The sequence below is a fragment of the Hermetia illucens genome, chromosome 1 (genome assembly GCF_905115235.1).
Source record: "Hermetia illucens chromosome 1, iHerIll2.2.curated.20191125, whole genome shotgun sequence".
In the NCBI taxonomy this organism is placed as follows: Eukaryota; Metazoa; Arthropoda; class Insecta; order Diptera; family Stratiomyidae; genus Hermetia; species Hermetia illucens.
Window position 1 is genome coordinate 210,951,293 of NC_051849.1, and position 20,619 is coordinate 210,971,911.

The 20,619-nt window shown below is 46.2% G+C and overlaps 1 protein-coding gene across 2 annotated transcripts; it reads left to right on the forward strand.

The window, feature by feature from the left end:
* Window positions 1-7,334: 7,334 nt before the first annotated feature.
* LOC119661102 (cytochrome c-2) lies at window positions 7,335-17,649 on the forward strand. Of its 2 annotated transcripts, none has more exons than XM_038070291.1 (2): window positions 7,335-7,460; window positions 16,808-17,649. In XM_038070291.1, exon 2 carries the CDS (start codon window positions 16,851-16,853, stop codon window positions 17,175-17,177), a length of 327 nt encoding a protein of 108 aa, XP_037926219.1. In that variant the 5' UTR covers window positions 7,335-7,460; window positions 16,808-16,850; the 3' UTR covers window positions 17,178-17,649. The 2 variants fall into 2 exon arrangements, with proteins under 2 accessions (XP_037926219.1, XP_037926220.1); XM_038070292.1 differs by lacking the exon at window positions 7,335-7,460 and adding an exon at window positions 7,527-7,551.
* The last annotated feature ends 2,970 nt before the right edge of the window (window positions 17,650-20,619 follow it).

The window sequence follows — 20,619 nt, forward strand, 5'->3', positions numbered from 1 at the left end:
CGTCCGTGAATTTCAGGATCAGCTAAGCGTAGGTCAGGTCTCAAGGAACTGGAGTAGGGTCTGTGCTTCCGAGGGTACACCCGTTGCTGACTATTCCGGTCCGCTCCCTTGCACATGATGCGCTGGTGAGTTTTCCAAGGAGAATACAGATAAATTAATAAAAAAACTCGACGAAATAACAGCGAGGTAGGAAGAGGTGAGTGCGTTTGGATGCAGCACAAAAATTCGTCGTTCACCGCAGCGATCAGCGAAAGACGTAGCGAAGGTTGACATACTCGATGTGGCACCGGGACACCCAAATAAAGAGGAAACCTTATCAAGTGCTGCGACTGACCGTGCGAAGATGGCAACTCCAATATCTTGTAGTGCCCCTGTTCCGAAAGAAAGCCCAGTCAGAATCGCTAGTTCTGAGCAGATGGATTCCGACACAAACCAAGTGCAAGTGCAGTCGACCGTCCTAGCTAGAGCCAAAGAGGAATGGCTCATCAGCAAATGTGCAGCAGTGGTGAAACATATGCGGTCGGCAACGTTCCTCCAGAGGAGCGTCAGCAAAGGAGTCAAAAACGACCTGATGGAATTGGAGGTCTATGGGACCTCATCTCCTTTTATGGGCGAACATGGAGAACAGCGGAAGACGATTGGACAGCAGAAACAGCTGCACCCCCCGCTGAGAACGCTGCTTGCGTCAAATGAACCGTAGATAGCCCACTGCAAAACGAACTGGGGAAAAAACGGAAAGAGGACGACGTGCCTGAAGGAGGCTTTATCGAAGTAGTCTCCAGGACCCAAAAAAAGAAGGCGAAGAAGGAAAAAAGAAAGCAACTGACTACGCCGACAGTAACACGACTGTCCGAACACAAAGAGGATGCAAACCAAAAGCCAGGAGTAGAAAAGACAAAGAAACGAAGAAGAACTAAAGATGAAACCCGAAGAGAACGGAACAGAGGTACCTACCATACGACAAAAAAGGAGTGTCGGAGTCCTCGTCGAACTGGGCCCAAAGACGACTAGCAACAGTACGTTCTGCGAAGCGATCACGGGGTTATTAGGGGAAGAAGGCTCTTGTTTTCAGCCTAGCGCCTATATGCTCTCTAGAAATCCGGGATCTTGACTCACAGAAAAGGTCGAAGTGGAAGAGGCGATACGGCGTGAATGTCCAGATGTAACCAATGCCCGGGTAGATATCACCTCTGTAAATGCTCGGGGCCAAGAACTCGCTGTGGTGGAAGTCCCCGAGCAATATGCGAGGAAACTCCTTGGCAGCGGAAAAATCTAAATTGGATATCTAAATTGGTAGGAATGCAGATAGTCCTCACCAGTGCTATAGGTGTCTGGACTATGGGCACACATCAGCAGATTGCAAGGGACGGGACAGCAGGCCAGCATGCCGGAGATGCGGCCAAATAGCCCATCAAGCGAAGACCTGCAATGAAAGCAAAAATTACGTTCTCTGCAGGAATCGATCGGTCTGATGAGAGCGTCGCTCACACTGCGCGCTCGGGCCGGTTTCCAATCTTCAGGGCGGAATTGGAAAGAGCTAAGGTGCGAATGGCATGATCCGCATTTTACAAATTAGCATGCACCGTAGTGCAACTGCTCACCAGTTATTAGCACAGTTCCCTGCGGGAGTAAATGCTGATTTAGTGAAAATTAGCGAGCAACACCGAAACACCCGACCCGACCCGGCCTCATGGCATCTCGACTTATCAGGCCATCTGGGTTCGGGACGACGTTCGTGTTCTTGCCGTAGGCCGAGGTAACGGGTTTGTCTGGATCTGGTGTTTAGGGATAACTTGTTTTAGCGTTTACCTGATGCCGAACGAGACAATGCCGGACTTTTGGCGCCGGCTTGATGCTCTGGAGGACGCCGTTTCGAGCACGGAGGGACGAATCCTGGTATCCGGTGATTTTAATGCCAGGGCCCTTGAATGGGCCATGCCTCAGTCTGACTCCAGAGGGAAACAGATTCTGGAAATGGTGGCGAGAACCGGGTTCTTAGTTTTAAATACCGGATGCACGCCAATTTTTCGGCGCCCAAGGTGTGAAGGAAGCATTCCTGACATCACTTTTGTGTCGGAATATCTGGCATCATCGGTGGACGAATTGCGAGTCCTAGAAGACTTCTCGACAAGTGATCACCAGTACATTGCGTTCGAAGTGGCTCGCGCTACTTGCCGGCAAGCACCAACGCGACGTTCCCCCTGCCTGTGGAACGTAGCGACGATGAACATCGGGAAATTCGTCAAAGCTCTTGGAGCAGGCAAAGCCGCGCTGGAGGGCGCTCCGAGGGGTGGTAGCGGCGCAGCAGACACTGTCGTAAATTCAGTGATGAACCTGATAAAGACGGCGTGTGAGGCTTCCATTACTCGGAGGGGCCCCAGCCACGACAAGCCGTACAAGTACAACAGAAATTGCTGACCTACGGAGGGAATGTCATAAGCTCCGCGGTTTGGCACAACGTTTGTACGCAAATGAGGAGTCATGCTCCATAAAGGCACAGTATGAAAAAGCAAAAAGGAGACTCCGTAGCGCTATAAACAAAAGCAAAGCACTGGCAGACTGGCGGAACCTTGTCAACGAGGTGAATGAGGACCCGTGGGGACTTGGCTATAAGCTTGTCACTCGGAAAATCGGGGCTCTGCGGAAGCCCTGCATATTGAGCACCGACCAGATGGACCGCATTGTGCAGGCATTGTTCCCCAGACACCCTGTACGGGTTGATGTAAACAGCGCGGAAAGCGTCGTGGATTGCCCCCTTTTCACAATGGGAGAACTCGAAGAAGCGGTTCTCACTATGAAAAACAGGAAGGCGCCAGGTCCTGATGGCATCCCGGCGGAAGTTTACAAACTGGTGTTCCGCCAACGGCCAGAATTGCTGCTCGAAGCGTTCAACGCGTGCTTGAAGGAGGGCATTTTTCCTTGTCGCTGGAAAGTAACCAGACTCGCGCTGATCAGCAAGGTTAAAAGAGATCCAGAACTCCCGTATGCATACCGACCGTTATGTATGCTTGACACGGCCGAGAAGCTCATCAGTAGTAGACTCGCTCAAGCGATTCGTGCTGTCGGGGACTCATCCAAGGCAGATCGGATTCAGAACAGGGAGATCCACAGTGGATGCTATTATGGAAGTAGTAGATGCAGTTCATCGAGCCGCCGATCTCAACGGATAGCGCTCCTCATAACGCTTGATGTCAGAAATGCCTTCAATTCCGTAAGATGGTCAGATATGCTAGGCACATTGGAAAACTCATTTCACGTGCCAAGCTATCTCTTGCCGATATTGAGGGATTACTTGAAAACTCGCTCCATGCTCTATGAGACACTAAAAGGCCAAAGGAGAATGGAAATCACGTCGGGAGTAGCACAGGGATCCATACTAGGGCCGGACCTCTGGAACGCTTCCCATGTCAGTCTGCTGAGACTCGATATGCCCGAAGAGTTGCGCCTGGTCCGTTATGCAGACGACGTTGCGGCAATTGTTTCCGGACACACTGTTGAAGAGACGCAAAGCAGACTTGGCCTATTGATGCGACGGGTAAACGGATGGATGACTGCTCACGATTTCAGCCTTGCGCTGGAAAAAACCGAAGTAGTCATCTTGACCAGAAGGAGAATTCCAACCCTTCCCCCCATATCGATCGGCTAGTTGACTATAGAGTCAAAACCAGCGGTTAAATACCTTGGCTTAATGCTCGACTCGAAGATGAGTTTCTTCGAGCAAATCAAAGCAGCAGCGGACAGGGTTGCAGCTGGAATCGCGGCCTTGAGTCGGCTAATGGCGAATGTTGATGGCCCTATATCTACTAGGAGACATCTCCTTATGGGAGCAATGCACTCGGTTCTGCTCTATGGTGCGGAGGTATGGGCTGATGCCCTTGACAAGGAAGTGCATCGGAAGTGCCTTGCTCAAGTGCACAGGCGGGGAACTTTACGAGTGGCATCTGCTTATCACACCGTCCCCGAACCTGCCGTGATAGTGATTGCGGGAGTGCCCGTGAAGAACGTCAACGCACCCTTGCCGAGTAACAACTCTCTTGGCAAAATGAGTCAAGGGCCAGGCATCGGATGGGAAGGGATTCCCTGAATTAACAACTCCTTTCCTTCCCTCCCCTCCCATTCTTGAAAGGAATTCCCTGACTTGGTTAGTCCGAAGTAATGTGTCAAACGGTTCCAGGCTAGTTCTCTGATGATAGGGTGGTGTTCAGTCCGACAGCGTACTGCTGCGGGAGTCCAACACTCTGTGCGTAAACGCATTTACCTACGCTACTCCCAAAAAAATCATATCATGGACGGTTTTGCAGTCTATGAAGAAATAGTACAAATCACGGCCATATTCCAGCATAGAGAAAATCTCATCTGTTACTGTAAGAGTCGATGATGTTTTGGGCGTATGTGGCTATCCGAACTAGCAAGATAACGGAGAACATCTTATATATAGATGGTACTCAGCAACGTGATACATCTTTTTTTTTTTGTGCGTACACGGAGGTGGAAAATCTTAGAAAGACACGTCCGCCGCCCGAACGGCGGAACTACAGCGGGCGCGTGTGGGATTCACACCCACTAAAAACCACCCCCGGTCTCTCCAGCCCCAGCCCCGCGGGACCACCATTGAGGTATTACTTCGCGGGGTAGGTTTGCTCTTAGACACTCATCCTTCTCCTATTTGCAGCTTTTGTCCTTCTTTGTTCCTTCAGCAACTCCTCCTGCATTTGGATGATTGCGGAGCCAACCGAAAGCCACTTCTCCTCGGACTCCAGCATCTCAGGAACCAAGCTCTCCGGGGTCCCGCTCCTGCCCAGCACCTGGTTTAAGCTCCTTCTCTCCATCGCAAATCGTGGGCAGTGAAATATCATATCCTCTGGATCCTCCGGTATGCCATCGCATCTGGGACAGTTCGGAGAATCATCCAACCCAAAGCGGTGCAGATACTGCCAGATACCACCGTGTCCCGTGAGGAACTAGGTAATGTGTTAGTTGGTCTCCCCATGTTTTCGCTCAAGCCACACCCTAATGTTGGGAATGAGCCTGTGCGTCCACCGACCTTTCGTAGACTCGTCCCATCTGCGTTGCCAGAGATCAAGCGACTCTGACCTTGCCGCATTTCTACGCTGTGCATGCCTCTCCATATGTTTTGCATTGTACAGGACCCTCATTTCTTTGGCCAGAATGTCAACCGGGATCATGCCTGCCACCACCAATACTGCTCCATCTGATGTGGTTCTAAAAGCACTGCAAACCCTCAAAGCCATCCGCCGGTAAACCGAGTTCATCTGCTTCCGTCTCTGAGAGTTTGCAAGCGCCTCTGCCCACACAGGCGACGAGTAGAGCAGGATGGAGCGCACCACTCCGGCTAGCACCAACCTCCGGCAATGTTTCGGTCCACCAATATTTGCCAACATTTTTGCAAGTGCCATGGTGGCACTGGCTGCCTTTTGGCATGCATACTCTAGGTGCTCCCTAAAACTCAATTTGGTGTCAACTATTACCCCCAGGTATTTGATAGCCGGCTTTGATACAACCGTATGTCCACCGACCTCCACTTTTACAGTGTTATTTTTCCTGCGTTTTGTTATTAAGACCGCTTCCGTTTTCGCGTCCGCCAAGGTCAGCCCGGACTTTTCTAGCCAGGACGTTACCGCGCTCACTGTTTCCGTTGCGTAAACCTCCACATCTTCTGGGTGTTTTGCTGCAACAACCACAGCTAGGTCATCAGCAAAGCCGACAATCGTAGTCCCCTCTGAGACGGGAAGAGCAAGCACCCCACTATACATGATATTCCACAACAGGGGACCAAGTACCGATCCCTGTGGTACCCCGACTGTGACAATGTACTCTTTGGGGCCCTCATTCGTCCCGTACCAGAGAGTCCTCTCTGAGAGGTAGTTTTCCACCAAATTCGCTAAGTATCCGGGGACACCTATGTCAGCCAACGCCCGTTTAATTCTATTCCAGTTGGCCGAGTTGAATGCGTTTTTGACATCCAACGCCACCACGGCACAGCAGCCGCCAGAAATCAGTGCACCTTTTGCCAGGTTTACCACCATGCCAATTGCGTCCACCGTAGAGTGGGCGCGTCGGAAACCAAACTGGCGTTCCGACAAACCATTGCTGGCTTCGACCATGGACAGGAGTCTGTTGTAGATGACTCTCTCCATCATCTTCCCCATTGTATCCAACAGGCAGATAGGACGATAAGACGCTGCGTTTCCAGGTGGCTTGCCAGGCTTCGGAAGCAGCACTAACTTTTGCTTTTTCCACTGGGCAGGGAATATTCCTTCTTTTAGGCACGCCTCGAAGGTGTTGGCGAAAAGTTCGGGCCTAGTCTTCACTGCCAGTTTCAAAGCTCGGTTGGGGATGCCATCCAAACCTGGGGCCTTGTTGTCACCGAACCTACCACATATTTCCCGCAGCTCCTCCAGTCACAGGCGGTATTATGCCATCATTTGGCTGGACAAAAATTTGCCTTCCCCTATTTTCGTGGTGAGGGAACAGAGTGGTAACAATCTGTTTCAGGAGGCTGGGGTGATTTCGGCAGCCTTTTCATCACCACTCTGTAAGCCTCGCCCCAAGGGTTTATGTCCGCATGGTCGCACAGCTGTTTGAAGCAGTTCTTTTTGCTCCTCCGAATGGCTTCCTTTAGGCGGCCACGCAATTGCTTGTGTGCCTCCTCTCGACCGTCGTCACCGGGTTTTTCTCTGAGCCTCTGGTAAAGCCTCCTTGCCCGAAAACATGCGGCTCGCAAACTTGCGATTTCGTTGTTCCACCAGTAGTTGGGTTGCCTACTGGGGAGCAATCGCCTTCTGGGCATAGCAGCATCGCATGCTTCCGTCACCCATCGAGTGATCTGGGTGGCTTTCTCTCCAGCCATACCATTCAGGGATATGTCGGATTTGAGCACCGCGGAAAACGTGTCCCTCTCGAACGCTTTCACTGTCCAGCCAAGCATACCACCCGGCATTCTGCGAAAACTCTTTTTCGAGCTCGATCCCCCCTTGATCTCTATGCAGACTGCCTGGTGGTCGCTGTGAGTATAGTCCTCACTGACATGCCAAGCGATTCTACTGGCTAAAGTGACACTCACGTGTGTGTGACGTGATACATCTATCACGCTGCTCTGCATGAGATCTTCCTTATTATGTTTGGGACACACAATGCCTCGCCAGTCATCATAAACCCTGCACATCAAAATCTTTACTGTTTATATCTAAACCACTATCAAAAAATAAAATCAAATGAAATATTTAAAAAAAAACACCATCGACGCATCCGCCATCTGCATTCGAGTAGTTCAACTCGTCCATTCAATCAATAGAACTAAACCGAACCCCCGTCGATGACGTTTCGCGCTTCGAAGTCATCCCTTTTAGCACATTCGCGGAAAGCTCCCTCGCCAGTCTGCGCCGCGTGCTTTCATTTGATTCACAAGAACCAGTCCGTTCTTGACGTTAGTGTTAAATGTAAGTAGCCGAGTTCCTTCTAATTTAAGGATTAAGTTTTATAAATTTTCATAAATTGAGGACATCAATTAAGTGGTGACAAACGGACGAGGTGACATTTTTCGCAAGTACAAATTTGTGTGAGAAGAATACTGAATAGTTCGATTTTTTTGAGAATCGTTAACGAAAATTACATAACCGTCACTTAACAGTTACATAAAGAGAGTAGAATATATAAATTAGTGCAGTGGCTCCGGGATATGTGCCTGCAACACGGAAAAGTCACGAGAAATTCCGCGAAAGGCATAAAATGTAGTTACAAGTTCGCCAAAAGTAGGTCGGTGTCAACCCGCCGAGCTGAGCTGGAAAGAGCGGTGACGTCGACCCACCACTCACTAAACCAGCACGTGTTTAACCTTTGGAATGGAGACGATTTCATTAAGAACGCGGAGATTTCATGAGATAAGAAAACTGCATAGATACAAAGTAGTCCTGGAAACTTCGAACGAACGGGGTTTCCCGTGACAACTTCTAGAAGAGTTTCGTCTTCGTGGAGAGAATTGTGTGACTTACGTAATTCGTGATTTTCTACGAACTCTAAGCCTTGTCGTCAGGTTGGCATCGCGCCCAATGGCACACACTTGCTAAGCGGGCGGACGCGAACTTTTGGCTGTGCTATTTCGTACAAGGTCTTTGCAATGTGTTCGCCCTCGCGGAGGAGACGATCGATTTTCCCACCTATTTCGAGTTTTCTTTGTGGGAAATGCAATGAGTCGATTGGGACAGATTGCATGTGCATTGTTACCCCTTTTGGGAGCCACGCTTCCAGGCGACCCCTCGATTTCATTGTCGAGTTTGCTCTCTTCTTATCAGATTGAGTTACTCGCAAGGTCCACGGGCCATGCGTTTGCGCATTCACTTCCCATTGAGAGTGTTCTGCCTTTACTAGTTGTAATCCTAGTGCAAAGTGGATTTCAATGGACTTTTCATGGGACGCATGGAATAATGGCATTTCTCGGTAATTTAGGGCTTTGCCGATAAGATAAAAAGCAAACATTGCTTGACTTTGTAGCATTCCAGACATGTGCATGCAATAATCACGACAATAATTGATTATGTAATCACTTATGGCAATCAATCGATTCTAATGTTTTTTTCTTGTAACTTCCCAGGGAAAAATGGTTTAAAAAATGCTAATTGAAGTTCATATATGTCCAGTAATATTTGTGGGGGATATCAGAAAGTAGCAAACAGACAAGGGTTGATTCCGCGCGGAAATAATGGGAATGTGACGTAAGTGTTATAAAATTTTAGGGACGCCTCGTTTACTAGTAGTTGATCACGTTCCTCATTGTCTACGTCGTCGGTTATTGCCATGCCCGTGTCACATTCACGAGTATTAATGGGTCTAAATTACATAATTTGAAACATATGATTGTCTGCCGAGAGAATGGGTAACCTTGATTGTACACTCGAATGTTCTTATCATTTGGTAGCACTTTCAATCGCCTGAAATCACATTAGGTAATACGAGTCTTCTTATTATTTAGCTTGCGAATGATAATTAAAAGGTGAGCGCACGTCTCGTGCTGACTTCACACTTACAATTAAATTAGTGTAGCAAGCGGTGAACGAATGGGTGTTGTAATTTTTAAGAGACAACGGAAATTCTGTCGACTGGTTTCTGGTTGAAATGATCTGGTTCATGCTCGTTTTCTCTTATATTGAAACATAGAATAGTAAACTATACACTTCGATAAGAAGTTTGAAACACGTTGGAGTAAAAAGGCAAACTGGGAGAGCGTGGCTGCGACATACGGCTTAAACCAGCAACTGATTACTTGACACACTGATGGATCCCTCACAGCAGAGGGAGCGGGTGCCGGTGTTATTGGTCCAAGGAAAATGTACTTTGAGCCAATGAGCAGGTACACTAGCATATTCCAGGCGGAAATATACGCCATAGACAAATGTGCCTCCTTTAATTTGCAAAGGAACTATAGGGGGCGGAACATAGCTATTCTCACCGATAGCTATCCAGCGATCAAGGCACTAAGGTCCAACCAAGTGAACTCTAAACTGGTATGAGAATGCCTTGAGGGACTGAATACACTCGGCTCGTCCAACAAAGTCTGGTTACTTTGGGTTCCAGGCCATGCTGGGTGGGAAGGCAACGAGACAGCGGACGAACTAGCCAAGAAGGGAGCAGGGACGCTTTTACACGGGCCAGAACCCTTCTGTGGAATCGGAAACGGTTTCATGGCTATGAATCTAAGAAATGAAGAGGAATGGTTGAGGGAACTATACTGGCCGGGCCTACCAGGGATGGAGCAGTCCAGGGTGCTTATTGGGGGATACGAACCCATACGCACAAAGGATTCTTTAAACCTCACCAAAAATAACCTCCGAATCATAGTGGGAATTCTCATCCGGTGACTGAGATGGCCAATCTAAAGTGACAACTCCGTTTTGCGCCTTCCACTCGCTACACGCTCGACTCCGATGTTTCGGATTGTTGTCCTCTTGAAGGATCCAGCTTTCATTTTTCTTGATATACCATTGCTTAGCAGATGGTAACAAAGCCTTTTGACATATTTTATTCATTTTTTCGGCATTTAAATTCTCGGTAAATAAGAACAAAGTACCGAAACCTTTGTTTGAGAAGCATCCCCAAACATGGACCTTGACGGGGTGTTTAACAGTCCGTTGAAGCATCTTACTGGTGGAGGTTGTCCAGGCGTGTTTCATGCTCGGAAATGCCCAGAAGGAGGATTCATCAGAAAAAATTACGTTGCTCCAATCGCGGTCCAAGTTTTCCTTCGCAGCAGCAGTTTGAGTTAATTTGGGTCCTTTTTCATGCAAACATAGAAAAATTGCCTCAAAGCGAGAGGCGTAAACAGCACTCATTTCGAAAAACCACTCAATTGAAGACTAAATTTGACAGAGAGCTGACTTTTTACAAAAAGCATGAAGGACTGAGGTGCCCTCTATGTCATAGAAAAAGAAACAGGACGCTCTGATTTTTTATCTACGTGTAACAGTGACCACGCTCTTATGTAACAGACTGTAGTTCTTCAAGGACGCGGTGCGACTTTCCCTTAACAGAATAATAATAATGAATGAACTATAGCCTGAACATTCCTAAATTTTATTCAGTCATTAGTGGTGTCTTGAAATAGTTCCAGAGAACCTATTGAATTTAATCTATTCCATTCAGTATGAGCACCACAAGGGCCACCCAGCAGTGAGAACTCCTCTCAAGTAGCCATCTAGGGTGATCCCCAAACAGAAATTGGGCACTGTGTCTATACTAACTTGTTCTATGGTTACATGAGCAGCTTACCCGGTTAAGATCTGCGTACGGATAATTACCAGCCCCGTCAAGGCAAGAACCGACGCCTAACCAGCTGAAAACCGCAGCTCCCCTCTAGTCAACGGCTGGACCGGAACCACAAAACATAACAAAAAAACTTCTTCCCACACATTTCTTTCCAGAATTCTGGAAAATATTTTGCTCGAGAAGAAATACATTTCCCCTTCGTCCTCCCACCCCATCATATTACGCCGATAAATAAAACTACTACTCCCGATGTGGCTGCTTCCGTGAATCCCAACTATTATGCTTTCGCTTTCAGTAGCTATTCACCTAAAAGCTTCTTTACACCTGTTCCCGGTTTAAATTCCAGCCACTTCTATAATTTTGATTTATTATAGGGCCTACAAATAAGTTCTGTCGGTTTTTTCTTTAAATTTGAAGCTTTATTGTGAAAAATTGGTTATACATTCATTGTTCAAAGTATTGCCCATCGCTAGCCACAACTTTCTTCCATTTTTCAGACAATTCATAGATACCATCGCGCCAAAAATTGGCCTGCTTGGCCGCTATCCACTCATCGAGCCATTTTTTGAGTTCGTCGTAATTGGAGAAGTGCTGGTCAGCCAAGCCATGCTGCATCGACCGGAACAAATGCTAATCAGAAGGAGCAATGTCTGGAGAGTACAGCGGGTGGGGTAGGGCTTCCCATTTCAACGTTTCTAGATATGTTTTAACGGGCTGTGCAACATGTGGACGAGCATTGTCATGTTGCAAAATAACTTTATCATGCCTTTGCTGGTATTGCGGCCGTTTTTTCTTGAGTTCGCGGCTCAAACGCATCATTTGACGTCGGAAGAGTTTGCCCGTGACCGTTTCGTTCGGTTTTAGCAGCTCATAGTATACCACACCCAGCTGGTCCCACCATATACACGGCATGATTTTCTCACCATGAATATTCGCTTTGGCCGTCGATGATGAGGCATGGCCGGGGTATCCCCACGTTGCCCGACGCTTGGGATTATCGTAATGGATCCACTTTTCATCGTCAGTAACTATTCGATGCAGAAAACCCTTCCTTTCTTGTCGTTGGAGCAGATGTTCGCACGTGAAAAAACGGCGTTCGACGTCTCTTGGCTTCAGTTCATACGGAACCCAACTTCCGACCTTTCGGATCATTCCCGTTGCTTTTAAACGGTTGGAAATGGCTTGCTGAGTGACTCCAAGTGTTTTTCCAAGTTCTTCTTCCGTTTGCGATGGATCTTGGTCGAGCAATGTCTCTAATTCTTCATCTTCAAAAATTGTTAGCCGTCCGGCGCGCTCTTCGTCTTCCAAGTCAAAATTGCCAATTTTAAACCGTCCAAACCACCTCTGACACGTTCGTTCAGATAGAGCATGGTCACAATAAACTTCCACCAAAATGCGATGATTTTCGGTTGCTTTTTTCTTCATATTGAAATAATGAAGTAGAACTCCCCGCAAAAACACATTATTTGGTACAAAATTGGCCATTTTCGTTGATGAAAAAAGTATTGTTGTTTACACTTCAATTAAATAATTTATACTGACGTTTGTGCCTATTGACAGTGCTTTCCGATGAATGTTTGGAAATGTGGATCAATGGAATAAAAAACAAGCTACGCCATCTATTGTGAAAACCGACAGAACTTATTTGTAGGCCTAATAGAAGATTTCTATCGCATGAGAAGTTGGAAGATAACAGATGAAGATGTTGAGCTGTCAGTGGTATAGCACTCCACGTTAATGATGAGCCAGCAGATGTCCTTCTATTGATCGAGGATTGTTTCCAATGTAGAGAAGTTGCGATAGGAACATCTTCAATGATGCCCTCTTCACAGCCCCTTCGAAATTAAAATCGTCCAATTTCCAACAAAAGTTGTAATTAGTGTATGCAAGGTCTGTGGTGCGACGCAGAATTTCCAAAGTCAACTCCTGGAGTTTTGCCACGGTCAGTATTGTCCGGCAAGAAGGTGACAGCAAGATATCACATAATTTCGCCTAGTCGTTTTTATCTGAAGACAAAAACTCACTGGGGAAGAGGACAACTGGTCCTCGAAATACCGGTATATGAGGAATAAAAACCTCACTATTCGGCAATAAAAAATAAAATTTGCCTTTTTTCTTTTTCATTATAAAATAAGCCGGAAAAACAACACACACAACCGAAGAAAAAAATATTTTTATAGTTCATTTTCATTAACGCACTGCGACGAACGTCTGTGATTATCGTACATAATCCATTCTTTGTCACATGTTGCAATCATCATCATCAATGACGCAACAATTGGTATCCAAACATCCCGGTTTTATGCCAAGGCCCACCAATTCGATATCCCTAAAAGCTGTCGACCTGGCCTACGCCTTCGCTCTATCTCAGCCAGGGTCTGCCTCGTCTTCTTTTTCTACCATAGATATTGCCCTTATAGATTTTTCGGGCATCCTCATCCGTACGGATTAAATGATCCCCCCACCGCAACCTACGTTACGGAATCGTCCATCCTCGTGTAGGGGGGCAAAAAATTCTTGAAAGGATTCTTCTCTCGAACGCGGCCAAGAGTTCGCAATTCTTCTTGCTAAGAACCCAAGTCTCCGAGGAATACATGAGAACTGGCAAGATCATAGTCTTGTACAGTAAGAGCGTTGACCCTATGGTGAGACGTTTCGAGCGGAAAAGTTTTTGCAAGCTGAAATAAGCTCTATTGGCTGCCAACAACTGTGCGCGGATTTCATTGTCATAGCTGTTATCGGTTATTTTCAACCCTAGATAGGAGAAATTATCAACGGTCTGAAAGTTGTAGTCATGCATCAAGGTAAAATCTTAGAAGAAATTGGGGTGCAAAGCGGAGCTCGCTTCCATCGAGATTATTTCTTGCCATCGGTGACGTTCTTCGTGGTGTCTTGTCTGAAGGACATGGAAGACTTCGATGAACGACGACATGTTTCCTCAACTACGCTGATGACATCCGTAAACTCTCCCATTAGATTATAGACCTTGGCCGATTGGGACAAGTAGAGTAGGACTCAAGAACACCAACAAAACACAATTTCTTAGTCTGACGGGTCACCGTACTCTCCCTAATTGCAGGAATGAGTAGAGCATCAAAAGCGTCAATCGATTGTATATCTAGGAAGCATCGTTTTATGCTACAGATTGTACCCATGTCTAATATCTGAAAAGGCTCAACACCAAGAACATGGAAAGCGACCTCCACTGTTACTCCAAAGTTTCAAACCTTCATCAACATTTGTTTGCGGAGGACGCTGGCCTGGTACTATTTTGAAGAAAAATTTTGGTTGCCCCCCAGGGCAATTACTCGTGGAGTAGTTGTTCAGAAGGCGGAAATGTATAAGTCACACATTAACGAGGGACGACAATTCCGCTTCCGCCATACAGTGGAACTTCCTCTTTCAATCCGCTTACGAATGGGTCCCGGGGAGCGCTTTTCAGCGAACCGTATACGATGGCGTGTAGGCATAATTGAGACGCTACACTCCAGTAAGAGGTGAATGACAACCATATATTGATGCGAATCAGAAGAAGTTGTCTCTTGTTTCTGCGCATCGGTCACTTGTCCAAGTTTTTCATCATGCCGATTTCCACCAGGAGGGGCGAGATTGTTTTCTTAGAAACGCCGAACAGTAGTTCCAAGTTCAAACGGGGTTTTTCGGGTTTATCATGAAGCTGGAGAATAAAGTTGTGCTTCATGTGATTGCATGTGAAGTTCTTATTATTTACACAAGCAGCAGTTCTATTCAAAGAATATGGTGGGAAAGAGAGCTGAAGTTTTGAGGGAAAAGGTTTAAGGCCATAATAGCGATTGTATACCAAGCTTGCGGTTAAATCTACTTTTTTGCTGGTCTTCGAGGTCTGGGTCCTAATCCATTCAATCGCCGCTGCGCGTTCTCATACTAACTGGCACATTTTCCACTTCCAGCAAATCTGTCTCGCAAAGATGCTCGCCCTAATGACCGCCTGGCCCGGGAATAATCATCTGTCTTCTACGGAATATGGACTGCTCCTCCAAACACACACGTTATCTTTGCCGTCAAATCGAATAAAGCCAAAGATCTCCCTCCAGGTACTTCTACTTATTCGGAAGTTCTAAGGACCTTAGGTCTTTGCCAGAGAATGGAAGAAGGGATGATTATTAAGATTCTTAAAATTTCAAACTGGCTGGAATGCGACAACTGCAAGAGAATTTGTATGCTTCTACTATCGCAAAAATTGTAGCTCAAATAATCATTTTTGTTTTTTCGCCTTCTCTCGAGTCATGCGTCCTGGCGAAATAGCTCTATATTTGGAAAAGGAAGCCAGCATAGTCGGATTGAAAGCAAACCAACAAACCCAAAGCTCTCACCTTGCTTGCATTAGAGGGCAAAATATCGAAGGCATCGAGAAATCTGTATTAGCAGGAATCGATTCTGCCGATAACGGAACCGAATTTGGTGTGGCTTGGTGTATTAACAGCGCAAAATTCGCCTTCGCTGGAAGTGTAACATTGTAACAATGTTTTCTCTGTATGCTGTGTGGGAGTAGCATATGGAAAGTGGTCACCGTTGCTACTCAAAAACTTCAAGCTTTCAACAATTCATGTCAGGGTACTCTAGCCTAACCATATACCTGTGGAAGTGTTAATGTGAAGGCAGAAGTAGCAGTGGCTAGCTCACATTCTGAAAAAAAGCATTAACTTCAATGTGGGTTAAATTGCGCAACGGAACTCACTATCCCAGGGTAGGCAGCTAGTGAATCGCTCCAGAACTATGTATATGATTATGTCGGGTTGGTTAACCGCGACTTTCCGCGGTATTTAGGCACAGATAGATTTTGAGACTACAATCAGAACCTCGTTGTGACAAACCTAACGGTACCATTTTTAACTAAGCTATACCAAGCTCAGCAGTCATGTTGATGTATGCAAGATCTACCCAAAGTCTCTACCGAATTACGGAGTATAGCATCTGAGTTGTGAGCGCAACTCCAAGCTTAAGACCCGAAAGTCCACTGTGCGCGATGTGGACGTAACCATAACCCACACGAAACTCCCACTAGGGCGTAAACCCCAATAACCGCGCCGAGAGCATATGCTTCAGAAATTTTCCTGAGACACATGAACTTGGATGGCTATCCGGGTTCTCATGGTGCCAGATAATTTCTGGGGACACCACTTCAGATTGATCCCCGTGCAGACACAGGTCGGATCGCCAAAGACCTTGGAGCCTTTGCCTACTGCATCACGACGAGAAAGCCAATGTAGATACTGCGCTTCTTGGCGCCATTACGTAGTTTTGATTCAGTCGACAGAGTTGCTATCCTATTTACCTCAAGCAGAATATGGGACAAGGGTACGAGTTTCTGAGAAAGTCGTAGGGAAGCTGAACAATATTGTCAGGAATCGAGTGCATCACAGAGGTTCAAGGCAACCATATATTGACCCGTACGTGGGTATAACAGTTTCTAAACTGATTCCTGAACAAGAAGGACATGCAGAAAGAAAATGCAAGCCTCTCTCAAATTCACTGAGTTCAATCCTGGCAATTAATTACTGCATTAGGTGGGCAATTATTGCCTCGATTTGATTGCGGAGTTGGGGAAGAGAACCACCTCCTTTTCCACCAACCCCAGGGGTTTGAAAATTCCATTTTTTACTTATGTTCGATCCGGTTCCCCGTGTTAATCCTTTTCAGCACTGAAAGCAAGCCAAGGCGATCAGTAAAAAAAACCCAAAAAAAGTGAGAATTTTACTATCCAATTAGTCACTTTTTTACAGAACTAACAAATAAAATCTCACCTTTATTCGACCATATCCCAGCCTCTTAGGCCATAAAAACAGCATTGCGTAATTTACGAGTGTGGGCATGTTGAATAATGGTTATTATATCACCTTGCTGTTATCGTCAACTGTTTCGTCACTAATTATCTTTCACTCTTTATCTCACATAAGCGGTTCTTGCGACGAAGGTCAATAACGTTTTAAAATTTACAGCCCCATGCACTTGCATTTATTTTTAACCCCTTTCTGTTTTCTGTTTACAGATTAACTACAATCCTAGTAAAATAAATAAATCCAAACTACAAAATGGGAGTTCCAGCTGGTGATGTTGAAAAGGGCAAGAAGATTTTCGTTCAACGGTGCGCCCAATGCCACACCGTAGAAGCCGGTGGCAAACATAAGGTCGGTCCCAATCTAAACGGTCTCATTGGACGTAAAACAGGCCAAGCCGCTGGTTTCGCCTACACAGATGCCAACAAAGCGAAAGGCATTACATGGAATGAAGACACTCTCTTTGAGTATTTGGAAAATCCCAAGAAATACATCCCTGGAACAAAGATGATCTTTGCCGGCCTGAAAAAACCACAAGAACGCGCCGATCTCATCGCTTACCTCAAGGCTGCTACTAAGTAAAGTGGGTGGTAGAGTAACATCTAAATTAAATTAGCGTAAACGAATGATGTGAAAGTAAATTAAAATGAAAGCAAAACCAACTGCCCCGCAACATTTAAATTATTAAACGAACTTGGTCAATAAATTCGAACCTACCATTTATAGGAAATTTTACAAATATTATGAAAACATAGTTTAACTCCAATTACACTTTGAATTACTTGTGTGTTACCAATAACGACAGTGGACAATGTTAAAGTTATCAGGGCATAATGAGGCACCGGAAACGTATGTAGTAGTATTATAAATTATAAACGTCTCCTGTTAAGTTCAATAACGGGTAAATAACGAAAAGTGGATCCGTTTGAGTTTGTGACTAGCGAAAATATCATGTGAACACACACAAACAAACCATTACATTTATTTTATTTATCTTATTTTTAAGATAATTATAACAGAGAAAAGGAGAAATAAATGTACGACAGACATCTAACCTTGTGTCGTTTTTATTTTGGCAAAGACTTGGAAATTATTTTTAGCGTGTCCCAATTAAAATGGTTGCAGTCAACAAATGGGTGATCATTGAACTTTTTAGAATGACAAAAGAATTATTTTAGACGTTGTATATTCTATAGAAAGAATTATAATTTACTCTGTTCAAAACGCATTCAAAGATATAATCGGCGAGAATTCGTTCCAATAAGATTGGCTAAATGAGGTTGATACAAATCAACCTCAACCATTGTGAGGCAGCTCAAGACTAGCTCTCGCAAACCATTCGGGAGTCGAATGTGGACGTGGTGGTAATATGTGAACCTTACCGAAGTCGCGTTTGTGCTACGTGGGTGAAAGACTTACCAGGAAACGCGGCGATATGGGCGTGTAGACGACGAACCATTCAAGTAACAATGGTATTCCCAGGAACCGGCTTTGTAAGGACAAAAGTCAACGGCGTCAATATCTACAGCTGTTATGCTCTTCCAAGTGCAACATTAGCGTAATGTGAGCAGATGCTAGACTGCTTGGTGTTGAATGCTAGGGACCACAGTCCCAAAAACATTGCCGGCTATTTCATCGCGTGGGCTTTAGACTGGAGAAGTCGAGTAACAAACATCAGGGGCCAAAGATTGCTTGAAACTTTTGTGGAGCTAGATATCGTACTAGGCAACGCTGGATGCATGCCCGCCTTCCGAGGCAGAGGAGTAGACTCAATTGTCGATCTAACCTATCTCAGTACCTCATTGGCGAGAGGGATGGTCTGGCGGATAAGTGAACACTACACCCACAGTGACCACCAGGCCATCTTTCTCGACATAAGGAAAGGAGGGGGCAACAGTCGAGTGAGCAACAGAAGCGGAAAAACTAAGATAGCTGGGTGGTCCATTGGAGCCTTTGAGGAAGAGACATTCTTAGCGGCTTTAGAAGGAGGTTACGACTCGAAGGGAAAGGCGCTGGAAAAAGTGAACGAGTTATGTCAACGAGTAACTGAAGCATGCGACTCTACAATACCGCGACGGAAGTTTCACCACAGTTGGAAGCCAAACTACTGGTGGAACCAAGAAATCGCGTTGTTGAGATGCTCTGTGTCTGCGAGCGAGGAGGCGTTGCCAAAGGACAAGAGGGAAGCGAGAAGATCGGCAGTTGGGGAACGAATACCGCGATTTTCGGAGTAGCCTTACGGGAAATTAAGCGACATTGCTACAAGCAATTGTGCCTTCAGGCAAATACAAACCCGTGGGGTGCTGCTTACAAGGTTGTAATGAACAAGATTCGTTGACAAAAATCACCCCAAGTAGCGTGCCCACGACTCTGGTTCAAAATAATCAGGAGAGGGGGATCTGTGGACGAATTGGGGATAATAAGGTTCCGGAATTGGATGGGATTCCGAAGAAAGCCCTAAAGTTGGCAGCTAAAATTAGGCCCGCATGGTTTATGAGTACATTTTAATCGTGTATGGTGGAACTTTAGGTACGGGTGTTGAGAGTTATTCCAAGGTGTTTAGTGGATTAGACGGAGGGAATGGGGGATGTCCCGATTTTAATAACGAGGATGCGGGTGCCGGTTAGCCTCTTGCGGGTAAAAGTGGCTCTACCGCGGAAAACGATTGCTTAACATTTGCTGGGGTTGAGGAGTAGTTTCCAGGAATGGAGGAATTTGTTGAGGGTTAGGATCGTGGTATTGATGCGGTTTTGGGCGGATTGTATACTTCGGGAAGAGGTATACAGGATCAAGTTGTCAGCATATTGAATGGTTTTGACAGCTTGGGACGAATTGGTAAGGTGCTGGAGTGGGATATCGGCGGTGTATATGGAAAATACGATTGTTGACAGAAATGATCCTTGATGGATACCAGCAGGAGGACTGTATGCGTCGTATAGGGTTTCATCGATGCAGACTAGGAATTGGCGGTCGGAAAACTAATTCAGAATAAGCGTGCATGGTAGTGGGTGAAATTTAAATGTGTGGGACAGTTTGAAAATGAGAACTTCGTGCCAGAGAGCGTCGAAGGCTTTCTGGATATGAAGGACGCAAACAGTGGTGGGGATGTTATTGTTTAATTGGGAGAGGATGTCAGTTTTGAGAACTAGTAGGGCGTATGAGATCCCGTGGCCATACCTGTTGGCAAACTGGAACAGGGGAATAATGGCGTGGTCGGTGGTGTGTTGGAGCATGATGTCGTGAATGATGTGTTCGGAAATTATCGATGTGGAGTTGAGGAGGGAGATAGGGCGGTAGCTACCCGGTTGTTGCTTCTTTAGGATGGGAACGCTGTGGGATTCTTTCCATGGAGTGGGAAAATGTGTTGATAGGAGGCATAGGTTGAAGAGTTGGGACAGAAAAGGGCTTAGGGTTTAGGGAGCAAATTCGCGCTTTGAGGAAATTGAACTGGGAAGCGTATCTGCCTCGGTGGAGTTGGTGTCATAGGGTGGTTTTTTGCGTGATGAGGTCAAGGACGTGAGGTGGGAGGGTGTTCAGGCCCTGGTAGTTTAGTGGTGTAAGAGGGATGGTTTCATTGCAGGCTCTTTGCGTTATTTCCGTCAACTTTTGCGCGGCGGAGTCGATTTCAGCAGGAGATGGATCGGACGGGAGGCAGATAGCCGATAGTTTGTCGGCTAGGTTTTAATTGAGGCGTTGCCAGTCGATGGTCGCGTACTTCGAAAAGAGTTTAGGTTGGGATTTGAGGAGGCAATCAGTGATGTTGAAGTAAAGAACAACTCCGTCATGGTTGCTCAGACATAGGATGGTGGGTAGGTCTTCGGGGGAGGTAGGAGAGCTATGGTGAATGAGGAGGTGGTTACTTACCAGGAATAGGTCCTTGAAGGACTGGACATTTTGCCTGTGGAAGGTGGGTTGGTTGGTGGGGAAAAGGATGAACTAGAGAGGTCGGAAGTGCTGTGAGTGCCAGTTGCAACCTATTGCCATTGGCGTTTATGGCGGTGTTGTTCCATGTATTGTGTAGCAC